We start from the raw sequence: 13,911 nt of genomic DNA, 5'->3' as shown, positions 1-13,911 counted from the left end.
CTGATGAAGTAACTCTCTGTACATAGAATTTGCATCAGAGGTTTCTGTCTGGGCTTGTTAATTGTCAGAACAGATTAAATCTGAGTATTTTTCTTCTAGCAACCTACTTATCTCTGAAAAGTGCTTCTCTACTCCCCCTTCAAGGCAACTTGCCACCGTGGCAAAAAACTGGGTGTTGTGCAGGAGAAACCCAGTGTTGTGCCCTCTGTGAACATACAGCATCACCAGGATTTGTCCATCAGAGTGTGGAGTTCTGTGCAGCCTGCAGTAGCAGCACTGATGGAAGCCAGCCTATCTCCTGTGCTGCTCCTGACATGTTCATTGTTAATAATGCATCTCACTTCCCTTAGGAGCTGCTCCACTGTACATGACAGCAGCAAGCAGCTACCTGGAAATATCTGTGGTCCCAAATGCACCTGGTGGAAAATTTGGAGCTGTGTACATGCATCCCTGTGTTCTGAAACATCTCCCTAAAGCAAGGTGGGATGGTCCTACAGCGAGGCCATGTGCTTGGAGAACCCAGCCCTGAGACAATACAAATTGTTTTTGTAGGGTCCCTTCAACTGCATCACACTGAAAGGAGGAGAGGAAGTTTTGTGTTAATTTATTTCATCTGCTTCATTATGTAGTTTCATTCTGAACATCTTGGTTACAATTCTCGTATCTCCGAACCTAGCGGGAAGCAATGTTCCTGTAATGAGGAAAACAGGAGTGATCAGATACTGCCTCAATTGACAGATCCGAGATTTCTTTCGACTGTGCTAATGTGTAATTCATTTATGCAAACTTAATGTCCATTAACATTTCTTGTAGAGCTCCATTAGCTTTAATAATACATTAGCACCTTTGTGAGGCTTGATCAAATACTTAACGGGGAAGAGCAAAAAATGCCATCCACCCTGTAGTGTGAGGGGGTTGGAGCTGCTGGGTTGGAAGGGCGTTGGGCAACCTTGAGGCTTCCTTTCTGACATCTCTCCTCAATCCTGGTGATTTGGTGCAATAGGAGAGGGCCATTGTTTTGGGGGAAAAAAAGCTAATATTTTTTTTTCTCCTTGCTCAAGTAAATCCCTCCTAAGGCAGCCTTAGGGGTTGCCCATGCAGTGAGAGCAAAGCACCCCTAAAAAGCACAGTTCTTTGTTCAGCTGCTGCCCTGGAGGCCCTGCTGCATCCTGTGCACTCATTTCTGCCCTTACTGCTGATGTTTGCATCTCCTTGGGCTGTTCAGAGCTGTTAGTGGGAATGGGGATGAGCAGGAGAAGGAAGCTCAGCTGATTTGGTTTTATGTTCTGAATTCAACTCTGAGCTTGTTAAAGGTAATTATGTTCCAGTGTGGGGGCTTGACCCCGTTAGCCCAGCGTGTTCCTTGAGTGGGCAGCAGCAGATGGCCAGAGAGGAGCCCCTGCCCAAGGATTGTCCTGGATTGTGACCTTGTGGCTCCAGGACTCGACGGGCTGGAGCGTGGCCAGACACCTGCATTTCATACCTGCTGCAGGGCTTCAGCTTCAAGAAAAGGCAGTTTCGGAGCAAACTCTTACCCTTGACCTTCTCCTGCCTGACAGTGATGATTTGTTGGCCAGTGGGAGGGTGTGGGCAGGAGGAAGAGCCTCTTGTCCTTGCACCAGGCATGTCCATCAGTGCTGCCGTGGAGCTGGGTCCTGGGGGAGCTGGGATTCCTGCACTGGCCCCTTCTCAGCTGATTTCAGGTGTGGGATGTGCAGCAGGGGATGCTTCTGCAGCTCCTGCATGCCTGCCCTGTCCATGGCGTGTCCTTGCAGGCACCCAGCTCAGTGACACCTGGAATTCCTCGCTCATCCCCTGTGCATGCAGCTGCTCTCCCTGCAGCAGGGCAGTTACCTGGGCTGCCTGTTCCACTCTCTGCTCTGACATCCTCTCCCCACAAATCCTGCCTGCTCCCCTCAGGGGCACAGCGGATCCACCCCTTCAGAACATCAGCAGGGCACAAGAAAATGTTTTTCTCAGCAGATGTCGTATTTCTCTGCATTAATGTATCCAACTGGAGCATGAAATGTGTTGGGGAAGGACAGGAGGATGATGGATGGAGCCTGCCTGGATAATGAGGTATTTTTTGTCTGACTAAATTTCAGAGTAGGGAGATATTTTTTCTGAGATGCAACTCATAAGTTTGGGGTTTGTTTTCCCAGAAAAAAGCAGGAAACAGCAATGCTGGGTGTTAACGTGCCCTGCTCATGGAGTGAGCCATTTGTTGCATATCTGCCCTGGCACAGCATGGCCAGTGGTGAGGTTTGAGCTGAATGCTGCACGTGGCTGTAGGGTGTGTTATGAATCTCTGCAAACAAGCAGTGTGATGTGTGAAACCCTCCCCTGACATCCTCAGAAGCAGAGCAGGGCTGGACCAAGAGTGCCACGCACTGCCAGTGGCCACAGCAACGCTTCCATGCCTGAGGAGCTCCTGAGCCCTGGCACAGCCCGTGCCCTGGGGTGGAAACAGCCCCAGCCCTGCTGCAGGCACTTTTCCTGGCTCAGATCCATCACCGAGCCGTGGGACACCACTGCCTTGGGTGTAATTCTAGAGAGGAAATGAAGCAACAAAATGCATTAAAATATCATTAAGGAACTGAATGGAACCAGATATTCTGGGAGACGTGCGAGGTGAGCCCGTGTGCTGCGTCTGCTGCTCTCATTACCTGATACTGCATTTTGGCCTTTTCTCTGGGCTGGCTTTTTGTCCTTTTCTGAAGTTATAATTACCTGTGCATTCATTTTTGTAATACCTACACGTGTACCTTTAAAGCCTGCCCCAGTGGAGTCTTGTTGCAGCCTCTGTGTTGCGATAGGAGAACGTTTTGTGCCCAATTATGTTTAAAATCAGCCACATACGTTTGCTGCCTCATCTCCAGTAATCCTTACATTTCCATCCAGTACAAATATTAATTGCATAGTTTGCAGTGAAGTTATTAACATCAATGTAATTTATCATCTGGAGATCGCTAAAAGCGAATAAATGAGTTGTTTTGTTCAGCGAGGTGTTGACCCCTTCAGAAACTTTGATTTAAAGCTATTTTTTTTCTTTTAGTGAATATGAAAAGCACCACAATCAGCCGAGTGTTCAGTTATTTGATTTTCTGGGGCATTAGCCACTCTTGTTTGTGACATTTCCCAGTTGGGTGCTCGTTTGTGAGCTCATTAATAAGGTTTTTTCTCGGAGGAATGTTGTTGGGAGCAGGGAGCGTGTGGGGCGGCCGGGGCTCTGCCATTTGCAGGCATTAGCAGCAGAGTGTGCTTAAATATTAAAAGAGAAGTGTTTATCCCCAAAATGCCTGTCAGGCTCTGGCATTCCTTTTCCCACAACAAGCGAAATGATAAAATTGCTTTTGCTAAGGGTGAATTTTGCAGAGTTGTGTTTGGGGTTGACAGGCTCTTCCAGACAAGCTGTGATCTGCCAGTCCTGCTCATTCCTTATTTTAGGCACGGGATCTATTTATTGAATGGATTTCTGTATTTTGGCTGAAAACCAGCAGTGCAGCCTCTTGTCCTTGTCAGAGGTGAGGAGCAGGCAGGGGATTGCCAGGCTGGGCTGGCTCTGACGCAGAGAGCATTCCTGATGAGCAGCCCCGCTGGATTTTTGGAATAAAGGTGCCTGTTGTTTACACCCGAGGATCTGTGGTAACTTTGCTGACTTCTTTTAATATTGAAAAACCACGTTTTTCCTGCTCTTGCCTGGGTGAGATCAGAGACTGGCACAAGTCAGTTTTTTGAGCAGCTCTCCTGGGCACAGAGGATGAGGAGCCTGGATGAAGCAATGCCCACCTGAAAGGAGGTGTGTGAAGCATTATCTGGGAAATGCTGAGGCTGGATTTACCTGCAGTGGGCAGGAGCAGGGCTTGGCCTGCAGATCTGCTCCCAGGGATGCCATCTGGCATCAGCTTTGCCAAGAGGTGCGTCAGCCGTGCACGCAGGGATCAGAAAACGGATTTTCGGCTTGGAGCCGCCAGCTCCTGGGCTGGCAGAGGCCAGAGCCTGCTCAGCTGCAGCACTGGCACAGCCCTTGGTGCCAGCTTCCCTGCTGGCCGGGGTCTGGCACTGCCAAAAACACCACGTGCTGGGAAGGAGCCTTTTGGCTGTGGCCATTCCCAGCAGAGCTGTTATTTTGGGATGGATGGGCTGGGCTGTGCAGGTCAGCGAGGGTCCGAGCCCCCTGGAGCCCCTGGGCTGGGGCAGGGAGCTCTCCTGCCTCCCAGATCTTTGATGAAAGGAGAAGGGTGGAAATAATGGGCTTAGGCTTTTGTAAGGCCCCGAACTCGGTGTAATGTTTTATCTCGGCTGATTAATGACATCTGAGCATTATCGATGAAGTGCATGTTTAAATGGATTAAGAAATCACTAACTGGCAGATCTCAAAGGATAGTCATTAGGGAGTAATCAGCAGTGCTGGTATTTTTAGAGGGAACACAGGGGCCTGGGTGCTTGGCCTGATGCTGTTCAGTTGAAGCATTTGAAGTTCTTAAAAAGTCACTGTTAATAATCTTTGCTGATGGCACAAAAATGGGCGAGCAGCTAAAAAAGGAAGAACTGGGACAAAAGCAGAATAACTGGAGTGGTTTGGTAAGTTCCCAAGCACAGAGCTTGAGAGCTGTGAAAGTCAATGGGTTGCAGGTTTTGGTGGCATCCTGAGGTGAGTGAGGGTTTTGGAAAGATGAGTGAGGGTTTTGGGGAGGTGAGGATTTTGGGGAGGTGAGGATTTTGGAAAGGTGAGGGTTTGGGAAGGTCAGGGTTTTGGGGAGATGAGTGAGGATTTTGGGGAGGTGAGGGTTTTGGGAAGGTGAGTGAAGATTTTGGGGAGATGAGGATTTTGAGGAGGTGAGGGTTTTGGGGAGGTGAGGGTTTTGGGGATATGATGATTTTGGGGAGATGAGAATTTTGGAGAGGTGAGGGTTTTGGGAAGGTGAGTGAGGGTTTTGGGGAGGTGAGGATTTTGAGGAGGTGAGGGTTTTGGGGTGCTGCAGCCCCCAGCAGACCCCGGTGCACGGGCACGTGCCATGCCTGTTGTGAGAGAAATCTCATCAAATATAGAATGGCTTTGTAATAAGTTTTTCAAATTGGCTGCTGCTACAGTGTAACCTTTAGACGACTGGTATTTAACCTTGTATATCACTCTGAGCTTTTGAATGAATTTAGCTTAATAAAGGTGCCTTATTAAATTACGAGGCTGTTTTTTTTAAGCGGCTAGAAAGAGGCGTAGTAGGAAATAGCTCTGGGTTGTTGGGTCTAATTGGCTGCCATGGAGCATGCAGGGCCTGGGGTGCACAGATGCAAGTTTGTTTTTATGTAACAGTCCCGTGGTGTGATGTTAGGAAGTTCCAAGTTGAGGATTTCGGGGTGCTGGAGTGCACTTGGTGAGGAGTGCCACTGCTTGCCTGGTGTCCTGTGTTACCATCCAAGGTGGTCACCAGACATCCCTGCTGGAACATGTCCTGCTACCAGGGCAGTGGCAGGGCTGCAGCACACCTGGAACCAGCCCTGCTGTGTCCATGTGCTGTTAAATGTCACAGGAGCCAGGCTGGGGGTCCCCCAGCACTCAGCATTTCAGAGCCAGTAGAGTTTCACTGCTCTCAGAGTCCATCATCTGCAGCAAATACACTCACTGGGTGTGAGGCACGGCCTGGGCACTGCAGGTGGAATTGAAAATTGTCTAAAGGCACGTCCTTAAACAAAGGGAAAAAGACACCACTGCCCCGCCAGGTTTGTGAGTGAATTTTTTTTGTGTGCTGTGAGGCTGATGCCAGCTGGTTCTCTGGAGTGTCCAGCCATCCCTCTGACCCCTTCAGGGTGCGATTTCCTAATGCCCTCTGCAATTCCCATCTGGAGTGTCCAGCCATCCCTCTGACCCCTTCAGGTGCATTTTCCTAATGCCCTCTGCAATTCCCAGCTTTGCTGTGGTAACTCCATTGGGAAGCTGTTGGGTTCAGCAGTGCTGGCACATGTGCTGATAAAGCCAGGCTCCTGCTGCAGGTGGCAGCTCTGCAGTGCCTGGATCCAGTGGGACAGGTCACTTCTCTGCCATGGTTGGTTGATGAACCCCATGGGCTGGAAAGGGCAGGGCAAGGCTCACCCAGCTGGGTGGGAGCTCAGGAGATGGCAGTTTGTTCTCAGTACAGTGAGCCTGGGTGTGTTCTCCTGATTGCCATAAGTAATTGTCATTAGTAAACAGCTCATTAGGAATACTAAACTCACCTAATGGAGAGGGGATGCAGCAGGAGAGGCAAGCAGTACAAGGAGGTGTTCCAGTCCCTGAGTGAGCTGGGCTGGGGAGGTTTCCTGCTCCTTCCCCAGCACGGATCCAAACACCATCCATGTTCCTGGCACGGGCTGGTGCTGCTGCAGACACACCAGAAAAGGGGAGCACGTGGCTGTGGGGTGGGAGCTGTGGCTGGGATGGTGAGCACAGTGCCAGGATGTGGTGGCTGATTTATTTGCTGTGTAACACCAGAGTGAACTCATCCTCCCATGCTCCTTGTGCAGAGCTATTGCCACTCCAGGGCTGGAGGGCATTCCCAGGTCACCAGAGCTGCCCCATTTCCTGTGGGATTGGCACTTGTCCCTCAGCCTGTGACACCCCAAAGCACTGCCATCCCACAGGGCCACCATGCCCCAGCCCACAAGGACAGCCCAGCTCCAGAGCTGCAGGAGGCATCTGTAACAGGGATTAGCTGATGGAATGTTGTGGTAGAGTCATCTCGGGAGAGGATTTACTTGTGTAGCTTATTCCATTACTGAAAATTATGAGAGTTTAAATTGGTTAAATCCTGACACGCAGGTTTTTTTTTCCTAATCTCTATTATTCCATAGGAGGCATGTTAATGAGTTAAACACAGTTAATAAAATGCAGCCAGCCAATATTTTGGGTAGCAGTTACTCTCAAAGGAAATAGAAACATTTAAATTGTTTCAACCTTTATGCATACTGATTTTTTTCCTTCCTTTGTTCCTTACAGTTGAGTAAATTCCTGAAAAATATCTATGGCTTAATGGCACTTGTAGCCTTGAATTGATTCTTTTCACTGATAATGTTTTAGCTACAGCTCAGATTGCGTTTTTAATCTCTGTTTCAGTCATGGGAGGTAATGAATTTTTTAATTGTGGACTCCAGGTTTGTGGTCTGGCTCTTTTTTTCCTGCAGGGTCTTACTAAAGTGTTTTTGAGTTGGCGCCCTAACTATCCTATCCATGCTTTAATTCTCTGTTTATTGTAGGATTTAGAGGAGCTGGTCAGGAGGAAGTGCAGCTGCTGTTGCTCACACAGGGCTGGCTGTGCCTCTGTCTGTGTCTCTAACCAGCATCTCTTGTCCAGCCCAGCGCCAGCACTCGTGGACTGCGGGTGTTGTGGTGCAGGAAAGCTGGCACACCACAAACCCTTCCATTCCCTGCGTCTCTCCAGCTTCCCCTCAGCACGGAGCCAGTTCCTTGCAGCTGGGGCTGGGGCTGGGCTGAGCAGCAGAGCAGAGCCCTCCCCAGGCAGCTCCAGCTCCTGCTCCGAGCTCACCCAGCGTGTTTTGTGTCCTGCAGATAAGCCTCAAGTGCGGGTTTCTCAGAATTACCCCCTGCAAGGCCTGACCAGGGAAGGGGAGCCGCTGGAGCTGACGTGCACAGCCTTTGGAAAGCCACAGTAAGTTGTCCCTTCCCGGGGGTGACGGGACATTGCGCTGCTGCCGCTGCCATTCTCTGCTGCGAGGACAGAGGGGCTTCCTGCACCCAGACATCTGCTGAGGACAGCTGCTCTGATGTGCATTTGTTCTGTGCACCGGTGGCCAAGGGGTTTCCGCTGGAGGAGCTCCTGGCAGAGCTCTTCCTGGCCGTGCAGCAGCCTTCGGGTGCAGGAGGGAAAGGCTCCCAGCTGGACACCTCTTCCCCAGGGAATGGCTTGGGTGGCAGCAGTCTGCAGCTCACCTTGGGTTTGGTTAATCTGCCAAAGCAAGCTCAGGGGCTGCAGCTGTGGCCCCAGAGGTGCTGGCGTGTGGGTGCCAGCCCACACTGCAGCGCTGGGCCCTGGGGAGGGGGGATGGATCCCAGGTAAGGCAGTCCATCCTTCTGCTCCTGCTGGCTGTGTGATGCTCTTCCTCCCCCACGGTGCCCCCTGTGGTTTTTATAGAATACCAGTTTTATTCTCTCTCCTCTTCTTGCCAAGCCCTTGAGGCTTTCTTAGGCAGTTGGAGAAATTTATGCATCAGGAAAATCCTGGCAAGGGAGGGTAGATTTTCTCACACTTTCATTGCTGTTCTAATTTAAGTTTTGTCAGCTTTATATTTTTTTTCAAAATACTTTCTCCTCCACTTGGATTTATGACTGTCAAGTATTTACTATCCTTCTTTATTTTCATCATGTCCATAAGATTCCTGCAAACATCCCTGGGATCTGTCAGTGCCTCCCTGGCAGTGTGCCCCGAGCTGGGGCGTGGGGAGCTGGACCCTGTCCAGCTCGGTGCTGTGGGCAGCTGGGGAGGCTCAGGCTGCCCTCATCCTCCCTGGTAGCCTACATCCCCTTCCACAGTGTTTCCTTGGTTCCCATAGTACTTGCTGGATTCCCACTTGCCAGTTTGTTCTGTTGGGCACGAGGCCAATCCTTTCCCTGTGCATCAGAGGCTGGCACGTCCCTGCTGAATTCCATTTAGGAGCTATTCCCTGCTCAGAGCCTGCCAAGCCCCTTTGCATTCCTGCTCCCCTGGGTACCTGCAGTGCCTCCCATTTACTATCAGCTGGGAATCTAATGAACAGGCTTCTCTACATTTTTTCCTTGCAGGCTATGAGTAAGACATTCCCATGTTAAATAGGACAGACACATCTCCCTGGCAGCTTGCCGCTGCACATTGCGTGGTGCTGGTGATGTGCTGGGAATTGGCTTCTCTAGGTCCCTCTACCTGGGTCTCCCAAAGCTGAGAAAATACACAGTCAAATAATGAGCTGGCTTTGGCTCCATCTTTTTAAGACAAAGAGGTTACTTGAAATCTTTTACAGAGGTTTTAGATGAAGGGGGAGGTGACTCCAGTTAAGCGAAGTAATTTGCAAAATCTGGCGACATAAATATTGGGGGAAGGAAGCTCAGAGGGGAAAAAGACCAGAGAGGAGAAATTTTTGTTTGGTATTAATACAGATATTTTGTTAGATTAGACACAACCCCTAAAACTGTGACAGAAGTGGGAAAATGCTGAAATGGTCACTTGTGGGGCATCCAGGGACACACTCCTGAGCAGCAGCTGCTGTGTCGTGTACCAGCTGGGAAACCTGGGCACTCCACTGCACAAAGAGCCCTTTAAAAACTGTAGCCAGGAGCATTCAAACCCATGTTGAGGTTAAACTGCCTTTGGGCTCTGCTGCCCACCCCATGGCAGCGAGGGACAGAACGCTGAGCCCGTGTCCAGATCCAGCCAGCCAGTCCCAGCTGGGTTTGCTTGGTGCAGGATCCATCCAGTGGCATGGCTGGGATGTTGGAGCATCAGGAGCTCCTGTGTCATGGCTGTCATGTGCTGTTTGGTCCCAGGGAGAAGCCTGAGCTGTGGGATACCCCCGGCAATGTGAAGTCCCACTTGCTAGCCTTGAGCCAGGCAGGCTGAGGAATGCTGTGCTGCAGGAAACTCCCCTTTAAGGAGAGTTGAGTGGCCTGAAGGATGCTGGAATTTTCTCGCTGAGAAAGAGCTGATCTGTCCCCTCAGTGCTGCTTAAAGACATCATAATAATAGATGCTAAACACCCTCACAAACTCAAAAGACCCTACCAAACCTTTTGGGCACTTCCAGTGTTTACCAGCTGTCACAAACCAGGCTCATTTCATTCCCTGGACGATGCAGACCCCCTGCCCAGTGGGTTCCATCAGTGTGGGGTGCAGGAAGGGGCTGCCAGGTGGGCTGGGGGACAGGAGGAGGGCTGGAACTCCCTCAGTGCACGGCACAGCCCCTGCTGAGGCCAGCAGGTCCCTGGCAGCTTGTGGAAGGGTTCAAACTTGACAAAACCTTACTTGTTCTGCTGTCCAGCTCTGCCCTCAGAGCACCCCGTGGATGAACACTGAGTCTGTAGCCTCAGAGCTTTCAGGTTTGCTGAGTAAGCGAATGATTAACCACTAATGAACTTTCTTCCTGCTTGCATTAGTGTTTTCAGAAAATTTAAGCTCTGGATACAGTTTCCTGTTGGGTTAAAATAAATTTAAATTGAGGAAGCCTGACAGCATCTGGGCTTGAGTAGTGAAAAAAAAAAAAAAAAAGTATGTGTTGTTTCTTTACAGTTTTTCTTGGTTTGGGCTTTCTGTCTGTGGATGAACTTTTGAAGATGCCATCTTGACCATAGGAAAATAGTAATGTGACTGTTTCTTTTTCTCCCTCCTCTGTAGGCCTACGGACATGAGGTGGTTAAGAGTAGATGATGAGATGCCTCAACACGTTGTAGTGTCTGGTTCAAACCTTCTCATTAGTAACCTAAACAAAACAGATAATGGTACATACCGCTGTGAGGCTTCCAACGCGGTGGGGAAATCACATGCGGATTACATGCTGTTTGTATACGGTACGTGAGACAACCACCGTTCTTCTAGACTCCTTTGCACCTCATTGCAACATGCCCTGCTCCCAAAGCTCTGACACTACTTCACCTTTGCTCGATGCCAGATTTGCAGGCAGCTCCTGAGGCTGTGCTGGGCTGGGGTAGGGCTGGGAGAGCCCTGGGGTGCTGCTGGGGCTCTCTGTTCATCGGGCACAGAGCCTGTCCTGGAGCTCCCACCCCGTGCTGCTTTTAGGAAAAGCCAGAGCAGGGGCGTGGGGAGAACTGTGGGGTTCTCCTTGGACTTGTCAGTGGTTTCTTGTCCTTGTGGTAACGCCTCCTCCAGTGGCCTGAGCAATGGTCCGAGGGGTTCTGAGCCTCTCACTAGCCAGTTAATCAGCCAGCATCCCCAGATAATTACAAACCAGTAAATAAACTGGAGGCATGAGATGCCTTCAGCCTGTCTGTGCAGCTGGGCAGACACTAAAACATGCCTCAGCATCCTTTAAAGCACTGATAAGTACCTGCTTTAATTCTTCTTTCCTCTGCGTTGCTTTGGCTCTGCTGTAAACCTCGTGCTCCTGCCGTGAGGTGTGCATGGAATGGAGATTCAGGAGGCAGAGAGATCCCCCAGTTTAATGATGAGCTGCATATCTGAACTTTCTCTGTGAAGGGCTGTTGTGTGTGCCTGGGCTGAGTTCCTGGTGGGTCTGGGTCTCTCCCTGAACAGCGCTCTGGTTCACTCAGATGGGGCAGAGCCTTGCTTTGGAGTTTGTTCCATGCAGCAGCCGCCTGAACCTCTGCAGTCTGAGCTCTCTGGTAGTAGCTCTGATCCAAAGAGTGGAGAACCTCCCACACCTCTCCAAATGCCACCTCTGCAGGAGTGATTTTAAGCCCAGCCTTAGAAACTCGCCTAAAGACTCAAGGTAGCAACAGCTTTGAGCTTATACAAAACTCATGTACCCCATCATATAGGGGTAGTTTTTCTAGTGCCTCTCACTCCACAAGACTGCAGTTTACAAAATGAAGTCAGATATGCATTTATGATTGGTAATTTGCATGCTCACAGTATAAAAACCCCACTTGTTTACGTCAGTGTTGGAAGAAACAGCCAGTGTTGCAGAGAGCAAAGCAGTTGGAGCAGGACACAGGAGTTCCCCATGGGGTGGAAACCATGAAAGCTGCTGCCATAAAGCAGCTGTGGGGCAGCTGTACTGCTGTGTACCCATCCTGGGCTGAGGCAGGGCTGGGGAACATCCCAGCATTACTGACCTGGGGTTTGGAGCTCGTGGGAAATCTCAGTTATTACTCTGCATTTGGCATGTGAGCGAGAACAGATAGTGCAGGGCTTCCTTGGGGTTGGTTCCTCCTGGGATTAAATCCCCAGGAGAAGACTCCAGACAGCAGTACTTGGAAGGAGATGCAGGTTCCCAGGGGATGGAGACCTGTGGGTTCCAGCTTAGGCATCTGGCAGATGTGTTGCCCATGTGGAGGAGAGCTGCTGGTGGGCAGAGAAGGGTTGTACACACCTGTCAGCTCCAGGTCCTGCATGTCTGGGGGCATCCTGCCAGGCTGTGCCACTCTGGACAGCACAAGGAGTCCTTTTAACCCTTGATTTGGAAGGGAGGAGTCCAGAGTGGGCAGGGAGTGTTTGGGCTGTGGCCATCAGCTGCAGGCTCCTGGTGCAGAGCCCCTGAGGGAGGTTCAGCTTGGGGCTCTCACCTGCTCAGGGGTGCAGTACTTTCACCTCTGGCCCCTGGCTTTTCTCAGCACCAGAAGCAGCAATTCCCCAGCAGCACTGGGGTGTGGGGATGTGCAGCCACGTCTCTGTGGGCTCCAGGAGCCGTGGTGGCCGTGCCTCCCTGTCCTCTGTGGCTGCTGGAGGTGCAGAGCTGCCCAGGCTGGGAGGGGCTGGGGGGCTGCAGGCACAGAGCAGGGTCTGGCACAGCCCCAGCAGAGGCAGCATGCAGGCACTCCTGTTCCAAAGGACATCTCTGCAGGGTTTGCTGAGCCGTGCCCAGCACCTTCCCAGCTGCCCACGTGGGGTGGGGATGTACAATAACATTGACACACAATGCTCATTTCCAAAATTCACTTTATGCTTTCCCTCCCTGTGGGCGTGGGCAGATAAATTGCTAGAAAATTCCAGCTCCATTAGAACTCCAGATTTTTTGGTTGTTTTTTTTTTTGGTTTTTTTTTTTTTCCCTTTGATGGAGGAAGATTCCCATGGCACAGCAAGTCCCAGGTTGTGAGTCTGGGGCCCTTCCCCTCAGCTGGGAGGGTCCCCACTGCTCCTGGGAGATGGGTGGGTCAGGAGCCAGAGAGCAGCACAGGGGCTGAGATCCTTGGGATGGAGAGGAGACAGTGACTGCTCACAGCACAGCCAGCTATGAGGTGATGTTCCTTAACTCTTGGGAAGTTGGGTGGAATATAATAAAGGTGCAGTATATAATTAAAGTTCAGATATCTTAATTAGGGGATCCAAGGGAGCTCGCTCAGAGATAAAAGAGGAGCAGATGTGTTAGTGAGGAGCAGCTGACATGCTACGGAGGAAACCTGGAATCAAAAGCCCATGAAAGGTTTCGTGCTCTATTATTGCCGAATGAATCCGCAGTTCAAAGTCTTTCTGACTACTTAGCGCATTCAGTTTGATCATCTGGGCATTGATACATATTTTTTCTTTTACATCTTCTCATATCTACCTTCTCCTGCCCGATAGTTTTGATAAGGATGTGTCCCTGTGTGTAACATCAATCCCGTGAGGAGCAGCAGGGTTTGAATCTCAACAGGTCCAGTCCATCTGAGAAATGGTCACAGAGAGAAACTTCTCATTAACGATGCCCTAGTAGCAAAAAACAAGAGTGTGCAACTGAAGCTGTCAGAAAAATATTGACTTTTTTTTTAATTAAAAGATCTTGGTGGAATTCCTCATACCTGGAAATTGATATTCAGCAATTGATATTGATGTTGTCGTTTCTCTGTATTGCTCACCACCTTTGAAGTCGTTTTTAACATCCTGCTGCCGTGTGTTTGTAGAGGAAGAGCAGTGAGGTTCAGGGCCCTGGGAAGACACTGAGATCTGTCCATGTGCTGTTGATGCTCAGGCTGTGAAGCACAGCAGGGCCCCTCACACAACCCTCCCTCCTGGGTTTGCCAATGTGTCCCCAGCCAGCCACCACAGCACCACTGTGTCTCTCCTTGTATGTGCAAACTGGTCTTTTTGTTGTGGAAAGCGTGCAGTTTATTTTCCTTATGCCTCTCCCATTCCATTTCTCTCTCTCATTGACTAATTTGTGCTGGGTTTTGTTTATTTTTTTTCACTGTAGAAGGCAGAAAGGGGGGAGAGGCTGGGGCCAGGTTCTCCAGCTGCAGAGGGCAGAGGATCTGGCCCCTGTCCCTGCAGCTGCTGG

General features: G+C 50.4%; 1 protein-coding gene across 12 annotated transcripts in view; it reads left to right on the top strand.

Annotated features, from left to right (window-relative positions):
* CADM1 (cell adhesion molecule 1) overlaps positions 1-13,911 on the top strand; it is a 133,091-nt gene that overhangs the window by 95,700 nt on the left and 23,480 nt on the right. For all 12 annotated transcript variants that reach the window (XM_056509560.1, XM_056509558.1, XM_056509554.1 and 9 more), the window contains 2 exons: positions 7,544-7,643; positions 10,355-10,527. In XM_056509560.1, coding sequence (XP_056365535.1) covers positions 7,544-7,643; positions 10,355-10,527 — 273 coding nt within the window. The remainder of the gene's footprint in view (positions 1-7,543; positions 7,644-10,354; positions 10,528-13,911) is intronic.

Source organism: Oenanthe melanoleuca, chromosome 24 (assembly GCF_029582105.1).
Source record: "Oenanthe melanoleuca isolate GR-GAL-2019-014 chromosome 24, OMel1.0, whole genome shotgun sequence".
NCBI lineage: Eukaryota > Metazoa > Chordata > Aves > Passeriformes > Muscicapidae > Oenanthe > Oenanthe melanoleuca.
This window is presented reverse-complemented; position numbering and strand designations above follow the sequence as displayed.